Here is a 20,123-nt window from a genome sequence, read left to right as displayed (position 1 = left end):
TTGCTAAGAATCTGGGAGAGAAGGAGTAACTAAAACAACCATAGTGAGTGCATGAACATAACGAGTAATGTAAAATGTTTGATTCTGAAATATTTTAAAATGCTTAAGAAATTAGCTCAAGCTTGACAGTTAACAACACAGCCTCATTTCCTGAAGATTTTGTTCTTTAGCTGGTTTAGCCAAAGAATCTGAAAGTAATGTATACAAAAGTGTTTCACATGGTACAAAACATGGGTACATGGGAACAGTTCTTTCTGATCAGACCCAAAGTCTAGCTATAGCCCACTGCCTTTGATGGCATCCAATGTTTAGAGAAAGCTGTAAGAAGTCTACAATGAGAAGCAAGGTCCCTGTCATGCTCACTAACATCAGAAGTGCAAGCTGCTCCTCTTGGCCCAGTTTCTCCCTGGTGCCAGAGGCATAAGGAAGGTGTTATTGTCACACCCCTCCAGACCTGCTCACCTCTGGGCTTTCCACAGCAGTCATGAGGCAGAAGGAACCTCCTCTTAGCACCCAGTTTTCCTCAGCATCCCCACAGAGCCACAAAAAATTTGGCTGAAGGTGAATCAGGGAACATCCTTTCAAAAGGCATTGTGATTTTACAAGTAACCTCTCCAAACGTACAGACAGCAGTGGGGTCTGCTGCCTTAATTTAATGCTCATGATTTGCTGAGCGAACACCGGGATGCAGGGAGCCTGCTAGCCATCGCACGCAATGTCAGCAGCCACTCGGCTTGTTCCTTCACAGCCTGTCACACCTTCAAAGGAAGGAGATGTGGAACAGCTGGCAAATGCATAATCTGTAGAAGGAACAACTTCTCAGGTGGGATTTCATCTCCCTTGGGGTGGAACAACTCCACATGCTGGGAAGCCACTAATGATCATGCAGTGCAGAGGTGAGAAAGGAATCTCGATTGTACTGCATTTGTTGCTTGCTTATGCAATTATATGGAAGGATTGCTGCAGCGCTGCTAAAAGACCTGGAGTGCTCATGACCTTTTGTTTTGCTTATTGCAGTCACTGACAGCTCCAGCGACATGATGGCTTACAGCAAACAGCAAGCACTGAACAATTCACTTGGAGTGTAAATGAATAATGAATAGGAGCTGAATCAGGACCCCTGTATAAGCATTCTTACTCTAACAGTACCAAAATGCAACAGGCTACACAAAAATAAACCACATCAGATGGAAAAAAAAAAAAATACCCCCTCATATTTAAATTCCCACCTTAAATTATTTTTTTTTTCTTTGATCACCTATTGTTGTTGGTTTCCTTTCTGTAGTTCAGTTTTGTGGGGGTTTGTTTGTTTGCTTCCAGTATAGGTATAGTATGTTTTAACCCCAGACTCACCATACACACATTAAAAAGCATTCCAGGCCATTCCAGGAATTTCAACATCAAAGACATGCAACACTATAATTAGGGTTAACCTGTACTATTTCCATAAGGCAAGATTAGGGTAAAGATTTTATAATTACTGAGAGCAAATTAGAAATCATGTAGGATAGGCTGCGTTCCAAAGAAGCATCAAGACAAGCATTCCATCATCTCTTTCATTGTCAACAACATCACTGAAGTGTTTATCCCAACATTTTACAAAGCACTTTATAATATGAGGGGTCCACAGTAAATGTACACTTTTCATGACCTTGCCATTAAATAAAGACTGAAAAAAGCTTTTCCCATCCCTCATTTGAATGAAGGGAACAAAGAAGGTCAAAAATAACCAACCTTCCTTTGTGCATTTTGTCATTCCATTTAATTTGTCCTCAAAGAACACCCTAAAGTGATTCTACATACAAAAAGAAGAAAATGAGCTATGAGAGTTATATTACTGTACAAATATATGGAAAAAGATACACAATTTTTTTCATCTTCACAGTTGTACACCTAGAACTTGAAATAAGTAGAGGAATACAAGTTAAATAATACTCTTTTTTTTTCTCTTTTTTTTTTTTCCCCAAATACATTTATCACTGGAAAAAAAAAAAAAAAAAAACAAACCAAAAACATTCTATTAAGAAAAAATAATAAAGCAGCAAACTCCTTCATTGAATCCTTACTCTTAAGTCTTTCTGCATCCAAACACGGTATGTGAGTGGTGGTGCTGCAGTCAGAACATCAGCCAGGGACAAGGCTTTACCTTCCTAGATTCCAGCAGCCAAGTCTCAGCTGCTTTTGTTATGGCAGCATGCCATTTTGCCTATCCATCAGCTACACACTGGAGGAAACAGCAAATCTCTTGGACCCCAAAGAAAAAAGAAGCAACCATTAGAAAGTCCCTCCTGAGCTCATGTGATCTAGGAGAGCTTTCCAGAGTAGCCAGAAGGTGCTGTTTTATACTTAATCCTTTGGTTTATCCAATACTGTGTTCCACTGCTGGATTGCTACCAGTGGAAGTTAAAAGGATGACTGTATGTGAAACAGGCCAATGCGTCTGCAGCTCTGTTGTTTCTGATGCAGCCTTTGAAAGATGAGTTTAATCAAAACTTATCCAAGATTTCTTTGACAGCCACAAGGCTCAGAGAACGAGTAAGAAGGATGCTGACATGAAATGCTTCCTTGAAAAGGTAGTTACAAGGCAAGAAGTTACCTGCATCTACTCCCCTCAGTCCCCAGAAAAAAGTTTGGGGACTACTTTTCTGGAGAAGTAACCTTTATTTTGGCCATGCTAGAGCTTGATGAAAAGATGTTCTTTCTTATTCTGATGAACTTCAGTGAATGGATGGACCTGAATCCAGGATGGATTCAGAGTCTCTGCTGGACAAGATGCTCAGTGCCAAACAAGGCTCTCCCCTCAGCTTCCCAGAACAACGCCCACAACACAGTACTGTGCCTGAACAGATATGTTATTAGCATACAGTGTCATGGCTACTGACAAAATACAAATTCAGGTTTCAGTTTACTGTTAGGCTGGCCAAAAGTGTTTTACTATCATAGTCAGTTCTTCAGTTTTACAGCCAGAGTTTCACATTAGCTAAAAATGATTTTCAGTAAAGAAAAAATAAAGGCAGATGTTACCATTCTGAAAACACAGGCAGAAACCTCTGCTTTTCTTTTCCTGTCGGAGCCTCATTTACCAGTTGCATGCCCTTAAAACCAAGTAAAAGCATAGCTCAGGATGGCATAAATCTTGTCCTGTCTACATAACAGCCAGGGTGACACAGAGAAATGTAAATGTCCTTGCAGCACAGACTTATTTTGCATGCAAAATAAATCAACATTTTGCAAGTGCAACACAATATTTTAGGAAAAAAGCAAAATGAACCAATGACTCATGCTGGTCAAGCTTAATTCAACATCAGAATACATTAGTAATGTTATCACAATGCAGGAACACTGAACTACTAATGAAGTAGTACTTTCAAGAAAGTGAAGCCGAAAGTCTTTTACTTGAAAAATCATGCACTTCTATACATTTCATGTGTTCGTATTTTCTGTAGTATCAGTAAAAATACATGCAATGAGAGTATGTAGATTCAGAGAGCAAGAGGAAAATGAAAATAACTGATATGCATTTAGAAAAAAAAAATCACACGTCACAGTTAAAGCTCTTGCTTCATTTTAAAACGTTCTTTAAAAAAAAAGCTACATTTCATAAGAAAACACATTTGGATTATTTCACGTTTAGCTTAGTATTTGGGCAGTCCATAGCTCTCACCCTTCTAAGTGTTTGGGAATGGTAAACATGTTGGCAGATAATTACATGCTGTCTCTTAGCAACCAGAACTGTCTTGCAATGAAGTTATTGGGCTTTTTTTCCTGATATATCCTGGTAATGGCACAATTTCCACAAATTTTACACCCAGCCTGGCAAACCCCTTGCACAGAATCTCCCGGACGAGCCCATCATTAAGTGACAGGAAAGACCTGTTAGTGAAAGCTACTGCTCTTCGTAATCCCTTGGGAAGACAATTCACAATGAGCATACAGTGAGCACAAACAAACGAGTAACTAGGAAGAGGCCAGTCAAAATATTTTGTCATGAGACTAAATAGCCTTTTTCCAATGCTATAACTGCAAGCAAACACAATATTGAAACCTACGGTGGTTTAAATAATCCTTTAGACAGCAAAACCTCCCAGTTGTTTAGCTTTAACAACAGAACATTGAAATTCTGATATAGGGGGGCTTGGGCCAGTTTTTCAGAAAAGCTCCAATTTTGGCATCCTCTTCTGAAAATGCAGTCCCACTTGTAGGCACAAAGGAATTTTGGAATGCCTGTTCTTTGTCTGCGCACAAAGGGGAAATATTACTGTCACTGCTTCATTCTGCAGACCTAGGACATTTCAGTGGAGCAGACAGAGCCTTTTTTTTAGTGCCTTCTTGCAAAATCCATGATCTTTAAGTTCTCTTTCCCTCTTAATAATATTAGAGTAGCTATTAATAACAAAGTAGTTCTTGCACATCTTAAAAAAGATCAATACTGCCATAAAATGCAATTGAAACTATAACCTAAAATACCCTATCCTGCCAAAAGACTTCTTTATGACACCACATTTTAAAACATCTCCTTACTCAAAGGTGGATTTTGCATTAGAAATTGTCTATGCTTACTGGCAGAAATGCACACACTTCAGAAGACAGCACCTTCCTCATCTGTATCTCTCAACACACGTAACACTGCTTCTCTGCTTAAAGGTCAGTTTGTGTACAAGTACCTCCAAATTAACTCTCAGACTATGCTACTGTTCCCCTGTTGTGGCTCATCTCCGAAATGGTAACCAAACAATAAACTCATATGAAACAGAATGCAAGAAGACAACAGCCACTCACGAGTAGCACTGATTACGTGCATTTGCACCTTGACTGACTACTTGGAAAATGAAGATGAAAATTCAACTGACTGGACCTGGAAATTGAAAATAGATTTTCCTTAAGTCCCAAAGCAACATCATGAATCACTAAAACTATTAATTTCAGCACACAGACCTGAGAACTTGTCTCTTAACTCTTGTTACATTGCAGCTGCGCAACAGACATAACCAGTAACCTTCGCACAATGCTGTGCTGCTGCACAGAGTGGATCTCCATTTTAGTCAGGCGCCTGGAGAAGCACAGTGGCTCAAATGAATTCTTGCTACAAAAGCTCAGGTTCCAACTAAACAAGAAAGAGAAACCCTACAATTTCAGTCAGGGATCTGACAGAGGAAAGGAAAACAGAATGAGAAAGGAATTCCCTTCCCGTAATACACTGTTTCAGTAAGCAATTAGTTTTCCAGCAGCCACTCTGCTCACGAAACCAGCTCATAGGCACAGAGAAGATGACGACGCCAGCCTGGCATGCACAGTACCTGCCCTGCAGCAACGCAACTGGGGAAAGTTTGCATTTCTGGCACTCTCTTTCCCTTCAAGGGCATTTAGGTGCAGACAGACAAGCTCTCCACTTCAGCTGTCTTTAATCCAGCCCATATCTAGGTTCTCCTTGCCCATCACAAATATCCCTTTGTTGGACTGCCATCTCTCTGATTTGCTCAAGTGCCCTGTGTGACTAAAACTGGCTGAGTTCTATCTGGCTGCATGTTCCTGGAGAGGAATTAAAGCTCATTGCTCTTGTGTCTCCGAGAGGAGGTAGGAAGGAGCAAGGAGCAGAGGTTTCTGGTAAACATTTTAGTAACGCATAGTCAGTACTAAGATAGATTAGTTATTTTTCTTCTGTCCTCCTTCACTCCCAAAATACAGTAGAAGTCCACAGAAAGTGACAGCAGAAGATATTTTCAGAAAAGCAGTATATTTTCCCAACTGCAAAGAGACCCTTAATTTCTGAATAACATAACTAAATCAAAACCCAGCGTTTCATCTTCTTACACCAATTTTTCCAATGAAATAAAAATAGTCTTGGTGAGTTGGGTTTTTTTTGTTTGTTTGTTTGTTTTTACACACAACAGAATCCAAGAGTATAGGAAGGAACTCCGGCAAAGCAGTGCTGATGAAATCACTACGATATTCTAGTACAGCTTCCTTTTAGAAAAATGCCAGGGCTTGAGCAGTCACATGGCAAAATGGTGTGTGCATGGGTCTGTGCATGCCTGTTAAATAAGCCATGAAGCTCTTTGGCTGAACTAGCACTTATGTCATGTGATGCAGGGGTTGCCATGGCAAGTACATATGCAGTTTCTGATCTACTTCATCACAGACTTAACAGAATTGAGATTAACAGTGCAGGAATATGATTTCCCAGAATTCATACTTGGCTTAACCTAACAGTTGGGATGTGAATTTGAAACAATCTCAAACACCTGCTAAATGGTAGTTGTGATATACTGATCAAAACTTTTTACCACAGTAGTCATTTAGCATGAACTAACTGATAGCAAGCTATCAGCTCTGTCTTCAAAAGCAGCTGTATATTTGCCAATGTAAGGCATGAGTTTCTGTATGCTTTTTCATTTAAATATACAGGTGGCTTCAGCCATCAAAACACAGGCATTAACTGGTCGAGCAAAGTGGGGATAACTATTCCAGAAAAAAAAACAAAACAAAAAACAAGAATGTATCCGACCAGCTCTAAAATTCAGTCCTTGATCTTCTAGTGGAGTAAACTATCAGTGGGTAAACAAGAGAGATTACTGTGACAGATGTTCCTGACATTAACATTGACAACGTCTCTAAGTTTTAATATCTGGTACCAAGTTTAAGAAGCTTGCTAATACAACAGGATGATGAAAACCAACATCACACTGGCTTCATTTCTAATTCAGCGAGGGAATGTGGGTGAAGGTACTAGCAGCTCAAAGCCAGGTTTTGGGAAGGCAACTGTTTTCGTAGGAGCAGTCAGGGAGCAGTTCTGAGGTCAGTTCCAGGCAGGTACACCATTCCTGTACTTCTGGGAACCTCACCATGGTGCCAGAAGACCTTTGGCACACTCGACCTGAGTGTGTCAGCGTTTAACATATGTTCAGGCGATTTTCACATATGCTACTGCTCTAGAACAAAAGATTTCCATGTTCTGAAATAATTTTGTGTAGCACTGAACAAGCTTTCAGGAAAAACATTTCAAGGAGTCTAGGCATACAGAGGAAGCACTTGAGCCTCTAAGCCATCAATCAAGTATACGCAGGCAGACCTCAACACAACCGAATTTTTATTAAAAGTCAGCCCTTTGTTTCCTTGCTTATGATAGAAAGCCTTGACAAGGGTGAACCTATATTGAAAACTGCCCTGAGTTTTTCCTTCCAACAGGAAAAGCAAATAAAATCTGAATCTGAGGTAAAGTCAAAAGGATTCCTCCCCTCTTTCCACACCAATTTCCAAAACTCTTCAGGCATTAACAGAGCACAGCTCTCAATACCGACAGCATCATTCACGTCTTTACCTCCTGGCATGAGGAAGCACAGAATCTTCCCACCATGCAGAACACAAGATACTGCTTTGTTCTTTCCCTTTCTTAGGAGATAAGCTGTCTGGGCTTCAGAGGTTAAATTCAGATCCTTCTCTTTGGCCTCCTGCTACTCACTCCTTCCATTCTTCGCATCCCCATACGCATCTCACTTCCGCTGCGCATCGTGTCCTTCTCTCCAATAGCAACAAAAAAGAAAATCTCCATTGCAAATCACTCACCAATTTAAAGGAATCTGAACACTAGACCACAAAGTGGTGCTGCAGGATTTCCTCTCCATTAGAGTGGGTTGCATTTAATGTTGATTGTTAATCTGATATGCATAAATTTGAACACCTACATCACTATTGTTACAATCAAGCTGTTTCCCTCATATCAAAATTGCATAACATTGTATATAGATTTTAATTGAAACTATTTTGAATCTCTTTTTATGGAAGATCATATCAAAATATAGTCACTAAAGTACTGGATGCATATTTAAGATGCAAATTACCAATTTTGTCATGCAACTGTTTTTTGTTTATTACAAAATTGCTGACATATCTCTCAAGTTCATCTCATTACCAGAAATTAGAGAAATGAGATCACTAGGCAGAGCTCCTACTAATGTGATTTTGGTGTTAGCAGTCTAATTTTTTAATTAGCCTCCCTTTGTTTCCTGATTCAGATTTGCACACTGTGGAAGGCTGCAGGATTTTCTCTGTCAGATTTACAAGGCTGGGGCATAAAATAAACTACATAACTTCTCATGCTCCCCAATACCTCTTTCAGCCCTGAGCTTTCTGCAGACAGCAGGAATTTGCTTCTCCACAGCTGCATGCAGAGAAGCAAAACAAACTTTACATTTAATTATAGAAGATTATTCTCTAGACAGGCTACATTTTTAAACAATCTTTTTTTCTTTTTTTTTTTTTTTCAGTACTAAAGGACTCAGCAGTTTCCTTTTGTTCTTAAAGATTCAATTAAAAGTATGTTTCAGAAATTAAATTACAGCATGAAATTAGCTAAGGGTATGAAATACTGCATTTGCCCTAGCATTCAGGGAAAGGCTGTACAAAGCAATTCACTTAATGGCTCCTAACATGTGATCTCAACTTAATAACTAAAGTGCCCTCAGCTAGCAGAGGATCTACTGGCGAGATATGCCCTATATAACCCACTGAAAGCAGGGATGGATTAAACACAGGTAAATTTTGCTAATTTATGGTAAACCCTGCAGTTACCCTCATTTTTGATCTTTTAAAATATTACAATTTTGTCATATAACACGCTTGTTGGCAGGAGTATTTCTGTGTTGGTTTTGGCTGGCTGAGGCCCTTCAATCTTGACATGTTCCAGAAGCATCTGCTCATGTCTGTTGGAAGCCTTTCTCTCTCTCCAGCTTTTGGAGTGTACTGCTGGATGTAATTCATCACAGCCACCACAGATACACTTCAGTTTAGTCTGTGCTGTACTAATACAGGGAAAGAAGCGAGCAGTCCCCTAACTCTTCAGCTGTCCCCTTAGCCTCTGGTTGGGTTCCTTTTGACTTGGGTCCTGGTGCACTCAGCGTTGGGTACAGAGGAATTTAGTTTCCATTTGGGATTCCTGGGTACTGCATAACAACAGATTAAGAAACAACTCCACTTCGACTGCCCTCTATGGGACCAAAACATCTCACCTGCCCCATCTGCAGGCTCCCAGCAGCGCCGGAGTCCAGTGGGGCTGTCCCCAGGATCAGCAGGTCCTGCCCCACATCACTCACACCAGTGGGTATTGCTGAGTGCCATTCATGTGTCATGGACACTTCCACACTTTCAAATTATATTTTTAAATTGATTTCACTTAGGCTTACATGAGATGTTAGAGCAGAAAGCCAGAAATAAGTACAGTATCAAATTAACTGTAAAACCTAAAGCTAGTAATGTCTCTGCAATTTACTTCTTCTCTAAATCTCCCCTTCCTCCCATTTAAATCCAAGCACACAGAAGTCTAACTAGTGCACATGCACATTCCTATTTTCATATGAATTTTAGCCACAGATCTAGCACAGCTCAGCAACAGGATGTCCATCAGCCAATGCTCCTGTTGCAGAGGCAGTCTGTACTGAAATCCTGGGGCTTACCCAGGGGACTACTCTCTTCTTCAGGCTAAAAAAAAAATAATAAAGATTTGGATTAAATTGTCAAGCACCATAGCATGTTTGTGTTTTCATGTGGAGGAGAATGAATAAATAAGAAGCATTCGTAGCCTGTCAGAAGGGGGCTGAGAAGGAGAACAGGCAATGGCAACAAATGCCTGCCAGCTGGGTGGGGTATGCAGTAATCTGTATTATCATTAACAATAGCAAAATGCAGCTGTGATTTATGGCACTGTAAGAAGCAGAGGACAGAGCTGTTTTGCTGAAAGCACATATTTTTCTTCAACTTCTGAACAGCTTTTGTTAAACAACAGGTTTTCCCGTAGGTACTGAAGGAATCAGTCATGTTACTCTAGTGCTAGCACAGATACTCAGCTCTTCTGTGTTGTCTGACAGGTGTTCATTAGAGACAGCTGTGGCATGACATGCTACATGCATGTGGATGAATGTGTTTCTGTAAGTGTCTGAGAGTGTGGCTACATGCAATTTTGCTGCTAATGGGTCACGGGTACTTTCTGCATGTCTTCTGTACGAGAATCAGTGAATTCATCATTCAGGTCATGGCTAACAATACCACTTGTCAGGTACCACTGAATTGCAGCTTGGAGTATGTTGTGGTTACTGGAAGCCTTGAATGAGCTAGAACAGATCAATGCTTCAATTCTGCCAGCAGTCCTAGGCTAGGCTTTGCTGGTATAACATGAATCAGTTGTGCTGTTGTGCTAAACATATTTCTTCTTTAATTAAGTCCAACCTAGATTAATTATAAAGACTACTTGTGAATGCTTCAAAATGGTCTTGCTTTTTTTTTTTTTTTTTAAATACAGTCTTCACAACAGCAGTTGTGGGTTTTTTTCTGCCCTTACTTTCTCTATGCAATTTCATATTGTATTTGAAAACACTTTCAAAGCAAACGCTTAACTCCAATGATGAATAGTGGCACCATTAGAACAGCAAAAACTTGCATTGAACGTTTACTGAACAGCTCTACACGCATTTCTGCCTTGCTAAGGAGGGGTTGGTAAGAGGCAATGCTGGGCAATTTTAACTTCCAAGTTAAAATTACAGTCATATTGTCTCACTGAAGCATAATAAGGAGATACTGAGGAAACTAGAAACAAAGATAGGTTAGGAACGACAGCCTAAACTGTACATTATGCACCACACAGCATCTTCCAGCAATGGCACCTAAAGAGCCAAATCCCAGGGGTGCAACAGACCTTCTCTGTAGTTACTCAGGCTGCTGAGAGCACACGGGCTGCAAGTTGTGTCTAAACATTCACCACGATGGAGCTCGACCACGGCCAGCTCACTCCTGTACACCAGTGGCCAGACAGCCTACAAACAGCAATAGCATATTATACTTACACTGGATTCTAACAAGGAAAGGGCTCTGCAACCTGTGTGTAAGTCCTCTGGGCTCCCTGTGACCCCATGCTACCAATTATGCTTATAAAAACAGCAAATGAATCAGGAGCCACAACATGCCCACTTACACAGTGGACCAGCACGTGCTTCAGCAATTTATGAAGTGATGAAGGGGAAGACATCTTGTACTTTTCTGAAAACCACAAAAAGGTATATGTACAAGCCCTAAAATCATGATCTACTGAAAATAATATCAAGATTTAGATACAAAACTGATCATTTTATACATTTATATATAAATATATATATATATATTTATATATATATTTTTTTTGTGTGTTTGGGATTACCAAGCTATCAGCCACTTAAGTTAATTTTATGTAACATTTGTTGCATGACTGTCCTAAAATCAAACTACTTGGAACAACAGCAACAGTAATAAAATGTAGTTTGCATTGTGCCTGTTGTTTTATTTTCTGTGGCAATAATACAGACAGCCATATGGATACAAACATTTGGAAGGGAGGATTTGTTGGCTAGATCTTCACATCTGTTTGCTCATAGATGCAACAAAAATACATTTGGAGGTCACTGACTGCACAACCATTTTACTTATTCTTGATGAAAACACTGTCAATTCTACCCTGTCTACATCAACTCAACTTCAAAAGAGACCATTTTAATAAGAAAAAAGGTGTTGAAAACATACTAAACTTAGTCTCTTTCACACCTCATCCATAAAGGTGGTATCACAGCAATCCTTAATCCAGCATAAAATCAGCACGCAGCACGCAAGGAGGAAGAAGAAAACAGAAGCAGTGCTACATACGTATCCTTGGATTAAGAAGGCATGCGCTACTGACCTCATATCCAAAAGCTACATCCATGGAATAAATCTTAGTTAAAAACAAAGCAAACAAAAGATTTACCAGTCCCTCTCCCACCCCCCACCCCCCCCCCCCCAAAAAAAAAACCTCCACACCACCACATCAAACCAATAACAACACATTCAAAAGCTAGTAACTTGTAACATCTCGATGATGTGCTTGCAGATATTTTATCCCAATCCCTCACAACAATCAGAAAATACTTATTGACCTCATCCATATCTTCCTTGGGGTCTGGCTGGAAGCAAAAATTCCCAACTTAAAAATGTCTAGTTCACAAAGCAAAATTTCAACTACAAACATTCAGAGAAAAAAAAATAATCAGTATGTTAAGCACTGCTTGCCTAAAGTATTTTTCTGAGTTCTAAACCTTTTTATGAAATTAACGTTATCGTAAACGTTATTGTAAGTTCATTATGGCATTATTTTCCTTAGGTTATTTTGTATTTTGATAGCAGCCTTTTGGTAGAAAGACTTAAAAATGCCCTAAGATCACACACGTTTCCCCAGCTGAAAGATCTTTCGGCAGTGAATAATCCCATACTCAGAAACATATTTATACTTGCTTGCTGTCACTCTCACTTAAAACTTAAGTTTTAGCTCAAGGGCACATATCTTACATCTTTTTTATGAAAGAACCTAAGGACAGAAACTACTTAAAACTACAGATGGATAATACCTGAACTTCATTGCCTCTGCCACCCTAAAAAAGAAAAAAAAATAAAGAAGAAAACAGCAAGAGAAAAATATCTTACTTTTGTTGATGTGTCAGTCTTCGTTATTTGGTTTGCCATAGGAAAGAGAGGTTAGGATGACAGCTGTTCATTACAATCCCATCTTCATTACAAGAGCTTAACTCTGCTACTGGCTGGCCCATTTCTGCTAGCTTTAGCACAAAACAGTGCTCCTAAAAGCTCCTCCTCTTGACAGCATCTGTCTGGATACTACCCACAACAAGCAGAAACAAAGCTTTCTGCAGAGCCATTTAGGTGCTAGGAATGAGCTAGAACAGGGGAAGCCATTAGAAGCAGAAAAACATACTTTGGTGGCAAAGCCTAGGAGTTGGCAGTTAGAAGTGCACGCCTACTGACACCATCAGCTGTACACATCAGTCACATCTTTGTGATACTACAAATCAAAACAACATTCCTGATAGAAACAGTAGCTTAAATGATGCCCAAAAACTAAAGGACAAACTTTCAAAGCATGAATCTCCTATGAAACTCTGCAGCCCCAGCCACTCCCTATAATTAATGCAATGTGTCTCAGCTGTGAGAGAAGAGGAGGAGGAAGAGGAGGAGCTAGGGTTCATTATTTCCTAATACTATTTTAAAAGCCACCAATGAAGCATCCACATAAGACATCCATATAATAAATGTAATGTACCTACTGAAATTGCATATTTATGTATGAGTAAGAAAGCAACTGCTCACAGTAACCTATGTAAAGTCAAAATACTCACCTTTTCTCTGGTACCCAGAACAGCAGAGGCTAATCTAGCTTCTGTTCCCAGAAATACTGCCTATGGCAGATACTGTATCATCACACGTGTACGTCTCAAATTACTGCTACTTATTCCCAGTGAAAATAATGCTGCTTCATAATTTATTTGCAATTTATAAGCTTGTGGGCAATATACCAGTATGTTTTTTTGGTCTGGACACAGACTCCTGAACAGACAACGATGAAGTGAGACCAGACAAATAAAAGGAGGACAAAGGAGGGTCTAAAAATTAGGCTTAAAATAAATATACTAACATTTACTGTGGCTTTCTCTCAGCCACTGATCAGCACGTTAACCTTAATTTCTCTGCATGATCGCTAAGTACTCTACTAAAATTAGGTCAGAAATTCAGATCAGATCAGCTGACTCAGCCCAGCAACATCAGACAAAGCCCAGTTGCTTGTTTTCACAATCCAATACGATGCATACTTTATCCCCCTCAATTTACATTAGATCCATACATTTTTCCCCACAATTAACCTATCAGAACCACACAGAATGAAACAGCAATCACACTAAAAGTGCATCAGTGCTACTGAAGAAGCACAGCACAACATATTCTCAGTGAGGCAAAATACAAAATGACATTTTTTTTAAAGGTCATTTTTCAGATCTTATTTCTAAACTGCTAAAACTAATGCATTTCAGTGAACTTCTAAGTCATGCAGCGTTGGTTATCAGCTGTTTCAGGTAAATGACAGCTTCTTCAAAATGATTTATTTATGTGAATTTATGTGTATTTATGTGAATACCAGCACTGTATTAGATAATAAAGTGCTCATTAATTTGTTAATATACATGAATATCTACTTCTCAAAGAGCATCTGAACACTGAAATTGAATAGCTTATCAAAAATTAAATAATCAGACTAATGCAATTTACAGTAGGTGCCAAAGACTTTCAACTGCTTTATTTTCATTCTTGGAAGCAAAAGGGGTGATTTCTTTATTCTGTGTTTGTTGGACACCCTTCGCCCCTGTTCAGAATCTACCTGCTGTAAGTCCCAGGGGATGTCCCTGGTTGCTACAGAGATTGTTTTCAGTTGTTGACAGTCTCTGGACTGTTAGCACAGTTATCACTGCACATGTGCACTAACTGCTATCTAGGCCACACTATCAGGAATTAGGGAGAATATAAATACCCACCAAGTTAAGGTTAGAACATAAGGGAAATATTACAGAACAAAGAAGTAAACAATAATCCTACTTTACCTTTTTTGACTGCTGTTTTTCAATAGACAGGGCCTTGGATGCCCATGTGAAGGTTACTACAGGGAACAGACTTAACTGCCATCAGCCTAAGTGATGTTATGACATCATTGTTCCTTTACTCAAATCAGATATTTTTCCTGGATCTGTTATTGCTTTTAGTTTTACTAATCAAGAGTTGATCATGAATATCTCCTCCTCCTCCCCCGCTTTACACCCGGAATAGACAGAAAAAAGGATACAGATAACATTTTCTGAGATTTCCTAGGGTGATTTCCTACTTATTTTCTTAGAAGGGTATTGCCCTATATCTCAATGATACTGAGATAGGCCAAGAGGGAAGGGAATGGAGGGTACCACCACACACATGGTTTCCCACAGAACAGTGCTACAGCCGAGAAATGCTGGTGCCTCCAAATCTCACTCACATATGTGTACACACACATGCTGTTCTTCAGAGAAACCCATTGTATTGCTGGGAATCTTCCTTGTTTCCTGACACGGTATCTGGGGAGTAGAGCTTTGTTCTCAAGAATTTCAATTCAACATGAACAAGAAATTTCAAAACTTGGCCTAAACCATCAACATTTATTCAGGCCTCTTCCTCAAATAACTTTGCCAAGATCAATTGAAAAAAACTACATAAAGCAACTACAATTTAGGAAAATTGCCACCATTCAAATTAGGTATAGAGAAGCTTAGCTACAGGGATAAAGAGAACCAGGTAGGTCCAAACTAAATAAATCTGTACACACTGACTGTTCTACCTTATCAAATGAAGTTGCCAGCACAAGGACTAGGGAATTTATTCTTCCAGCAACTATAAATTCACTGAAAAGTGACATTTTAATAACATTCAAAATATTTGAAATTTTAATTGGAATTTATTTTCTTCAGTGGAGAAGAGCCAACTATTTATAAGGAGCGGTGCTCTTCATCTCACTGCTTTAAAACACCAGTTTATTGACAGCAGACAAGCACTTTTGTTTCGTAGGAGAGAAATTTCCTCTCCTTCATGTAACTGCATCTTAAATCCCCCTTCCATCAGACCCTACTCTTTCCTCTTGGAAATTTTGAAATTTATGTAATTGTAGTAGACAAAAGACAGAGAAGGAAATTGATATAAATGATTTTTCTTTTAACTGCTAAAGGCATTCATATTTAACACAAATATTCCAGTTCTTGCTCCTAGGAACACAAAACAAGAATAGCAAGAACTGTACAAAATACATAAAACCAGCATAAATCAAAACAAAAAACAACCAAAGAACTTACATTAATTTGCTGCTTAGAAAAATGCTTTTCCTCACTAAGTCATGCTTAGCATCCTACTAAAAGCTACCTATGCCTTTGACTCTTTAATAGTTTGAATCCCTCTAAACATAACCAGGAATGAAGTGACAAGATAACTAATCCTGAAGACACCAAAACAAACATTGCATTAGCTCTCATTATTCACTTTAATTACACATTAGTCTTATGTCCTCTACAGAATCCAAAATAGTGAAAATCCAGAAAATTCTATGTCCTGAAATGTAAAGCAGCCACAATTTTGTTTCATGGTGCTTCTCCTTCCCCCATCAAACTGTATGTGCCTCTCTTTTAAACATTTCATCAGAATTACCAGACTACTGAGGCATTGATAGAGTGTTCACAGCACAGCATGTCTGTTATACCTGCATGTACAGTATCCAAGATATGGCATAAAATTTAATCATTCAAACTGAAATATGGAAGATTCACGCTGAGGGAAAAAAATTCGAAGGGCCTCCTATCAGTTTGAGCCCAAGCCATTCATTTGCATATAAAAGTTTAGTGCATATATGGATGATTTATCTTTATTACACAATAATATGTGTCTGTCTCCTCAAGACAACTCAAATTTTTATGCAAATGTGCACTTATATATATACACATGTCTTTATATACAGGTATCTCCATGTAGAGATATAAATTCATCATGCTGACCCCTTTTTTCATGTCTAAATGGCTGCAGATTTTGTTGCTATCCACTGGCACAAGACATCAGGTCATGTGAGTGCCCCTCTCATTAGCTGTCAATTAAAATCAATTGACTTTTTCAAGAAAAGCCATTATAGGGTTGCGCCCACCAGGTGCAATATCCATTTTCTTTTAAGTGAATTGCAGAATTTCTTTATTTTTTTTTTTTTTTACTTCAGAGAGGGAAGAATGATGAAGAAATGGTGAGGAAGTCACGTGACTTTTTTTTTTTTTTTTTTTTTTTTTTTTGTAGATAGCAGTTAGAGAGCATTGAAAATTTACCAAATTTGAAATATCAACCCAAAGAGAATCTGTTTTCACCTATGAGGCTGCCTTATCTTGCAGCAGTACACCTTTGAACAAAGTAGACATTGTCCATCTAACAACTTTTCCAGATACCTAAACTTTTTGTTACAAATCACTCCTGCTGAAGATGCCACTCATGTTCAAATCTAATGCATTTTGATGGGAACTCTTCTACTGAGGAGAGCCATTCAACACCGCCTCTACACAAGACAATAAATATGCAATTAGCAGCCTGAAACTGGCCAACAGGCTACACTGCTTTTACCAGAAGTGGCTGGAAGTCAACTCATCTACACATTTTTACAACTGATGATGTTATGAACCTTTCGCTGTTTCACTCTGCCAGACCACTGATCTTGTTATTAAAATATTTACCGTTTTATTGCTTCTTCTTGTTTTCGGCGTTTTTCGCTCTTTTCTTTCAAGTAAGCCAGGTTTGTTTCATTCCTCATGCGATCATTCTCTCGAGCAATGTCTGATGCATTCTGTATAACCAAGCCATCGTAGGCCTTCATCCCCATATCTTCAATATACTGGAGAAAAGCGCCCAAAGTGACCTCCTCCTTATTAGAAGTCATCATCTTGCAGGAGATAATGAACAAAGGAAAGTAACGTTTCCTGCGGGATGAAAAACACGTAATACCTTAATCAGTAGGAAAATACCTTATGGCTTATGACAGTGAGATTGTATCAATTGTAATTAATATCTCTGTGAGAGAACTTTCATATTTTCTTTTGTCTGAAGAATAATAAACAAAGCAAATTTGAACTCAGAACTATAGAGAACGTTGGCTTCGCCAAATCTCAGTTTGAATTGGATTAAAAAGGCTTCCTATGACAATGGATCCTTTTCACAATTTAGGTAAAGCTGCACCAAAGCAGATCATCAGACAACATCTCTATTCTGCAGGAAATACAAAATTCAGGTGGAAAATACAGTTCTATGCTTTAGAATAAAACAAATAATAGTACTTTTTTGTTTTTTTAATTCAGGTTCAAAATGTAGAAATAAATATTGTTAAATAGTTTCCTATATTTCTTAATAGCATGGAAATTAGTCTACAAGCACCAGCACCTGGTCATCTGCTGCCCAGCACCTCACTAGCTTGAACTCCAGGAATGGATATGAAAACTCATCTCAGCTGGGACCTTTGGACATGTGAAGCATTTGAATTCTCCAGGTTTCCGTGGGTATTTCCTCCACAGGTGTGACATATACTGATTCACAGCACCCCCAGTCAAGCAGCATGAAGCACACACACGGATCCCTAGCTCACTCCTGCCTCCATGGCAGGCAGCCTAAAAGCTCTGAAAAGCTTTCCACCGAGTAGCAGACCTTCAGGGAGTCATAAGAACCCACAGAGTACAGACATCAGTGAATACTACAGGTGACTAAAGGCAAGGTAAAATTACAAGAAACATATTCTCCAGATGAATTCTATGTAACTGGATGAAATATTTGTTACGTCAGTAAAGCATAATGTTAAAAAGCAGGAATGTACCATCTTGTTGTGCTTTCCTGCCTTAAAGTACTGAGACATTTGGATCTTCAATGGCACCATCTCTGCACACCGAGGAGGGGGGAGCATCGCTTTACAGAAGCAGTTTGATTCAGTGTCTGAGTGACATGACGGCAGGCTGGGCAGCTGAATGCAGTTCTCCAAGGCACGCCTGCTCTTTGCATCTCTCCCTTCTGCGAAAAGGATGGTGTGACTTCTCGGAATGTGCCTGAGAATGATGCCAGCACTGCAACTCTAGGTAATCTTATTCAGTAGGCAATGAGTAACCTGTCTGCACACTGCTTCTAGGGGCAAAGCCCCTGCATAATGAGCATCTTTTTTTTTTTTTTCTTGATTTCTTAGAATACTGCCATATTTGTAACATTTATTGTATTGATGATTAAGCAAAATTCTGATCAGGATGGGCCCCAATTTGAAAATAAACTGATAGATTCTAGCAATAATCACTGCAGGCCTTCAGGAACAGCCCTGAACATGAGAACAAAACGTTCTTACATCCACAATGTAAACAATCTGCAGGGCATACGAATGGTAAGGAAATATTTCCACTCTTTGCTCATTTTTAATTATTTGAAGCGGCAATGGCAACAAGCTAATTTTAGACAGCGATTAATGTGAACGCAAGCAAATGACTTCTTCCCTTGTTTTCCACTTTTCTATATCCAAATTGTTTCTATTCAATGCTAAGCAGAGTGTTAAAACCGTGAAGATTCAGAGGATGAGAAGTGTCTGCTCCTATCATCTCCTCTGCCTCCCAAAACAGCCTCTCCTATCATCTGGGCCTTAACACAAGCACAAGACTGATGATCAGGGTCACCAGATTGAATTTAATTTATTTTCAGGCAAGGGTATAGGTATCTTCAACTAATCCCTGCAGGGTACAATCAGGGAAGAGATCTTAGCACAATCCAAATGTGAATGTATGCAATTTAACACATCTTTCACACTGGTGTTGGCTAGAACTCTTCTGGGTTGGAACACGCATCAAGCTTCCATAAATGTTCACTGTATTTTGCCCAGTATCTACAAAGGAATGAATTGGGAAGTTGACATTACAATAAGCTAAACAGATTCCATCAGTGCTAGTCATACTTCAGTAGACATCATTTCAGACCAATTCTTAAACTTTCTGATTTTGAAAATAAGTCCAGGCACAAGAGGTGCTACATGGGCAATGAGGCCTGCCTGATTAGAAATAACACGTGCAGCATAGAGGGCTCTAACTACAGAGCCTCCATACTTCCCAGATGGTACCTGATCTTGATGGTTAAAATCTAGGTCATTTCTTCAGTACACATTTATTTCTATTAGTTTTCCATTTTTCACTTCTAGTAAAGTACAGTTTCTGCATTGGTGATACATTGAATTACATTCAGATAAACCTGTAAAACAGAAATCCCACTGTAGAGATCTTAATGGTAATTGTGCCACTGGTTTCTCTAAAGACTAAATTTTACTCTTGAAATACAGTATGAAATTTTATCCTGAAGATAACTTCAGGGCCTTTAGTAAATGCAGGTCAGATCCACTTTACTAAGAGACCAAGAATTTCATCTGCTTTGCAGATCTTTTACAACAGTACAACTGCCTTTTTTTCCTCCACGCTTTTTTTTTGAGAAGTCTAGAATTAATGACATTTAAGGATATACTGAATCTCCTTTTAATCTCTCCTTTTAAGTTTACTTGTATAAAACAGCATTAACGCCAAGGCCATTCTAATTTGAAATAGTTTAAAACAATCAAGTTCCTGAACAGTGAATGCAGTATATAGAATATTTGTTCAGTTGTGTAATCACTATTAAAAAATTCATGCAGAATGCAAAAAATCTGCATGGCATTTAATAAAAAATGATGCATTCTTCGC

The 20,123-nt window shown here is 38.9% G+C and overlaps 2 protein-coding genes across 4 annotated transcripts in view; one reads left to right on the top strand and one right to left on the bottom strand.

The window, feature by feature from the left end:
- Positions 1-20,123, top strand: part of SERPINE2 (serpin family E member 2) — a 606,689-nt gene that overhangs the window by 166,478 nt on the left and 420,088 nt on the right. The gene's annotated exons all lie outside the window — the stretch shown is intronic.
- Positions 1-20,123, bottom strand: part of NYAP2 (neuronal tyrosine-phosphorylated phosphoinositide-3-kinase adaptor 2) — a 152,740-nt gene that overhangs the window by 102,679 nt on the left and 29,938 nt on the right. For all 3 annotated transcript variants that reach the window (XM_052686408.1, XM_052686409.1, XM_052686410.1), the window contains one exon: positions 17,115-17,357. In XM_052686408.1, coding sequence (XP_052542368.1) covers positions 17,115-17,357 — 243 coding nt within the window. The remainder of the gene's footprint in view (positions 1-17,114; positions 17,358-20,123) is intronic.

This window comes from Tympanuchus pallidicinctus, unplaced genomic scaffold, assembly GCF_026119805.1.
Source record: "Tympanuchus pallidicinctus isolate F22 unplaced genomic scaffold, pur_lepc_1.0 scaffold22, whole genome shotgun sequence".
NCBI classification, from domain to species: domain Eukaryota; kingdom Metazoa; phylum Chordata; class Aves; order Galliformes; family Phasianidae; genus Tympanuchus; species Tympanuchus pallidicinctus.
The sequence above is the reverse complement of the archived record's forward strand: the minus strand, read 5'-3'. Positions and strand labels throughout refer to the sequence as shown.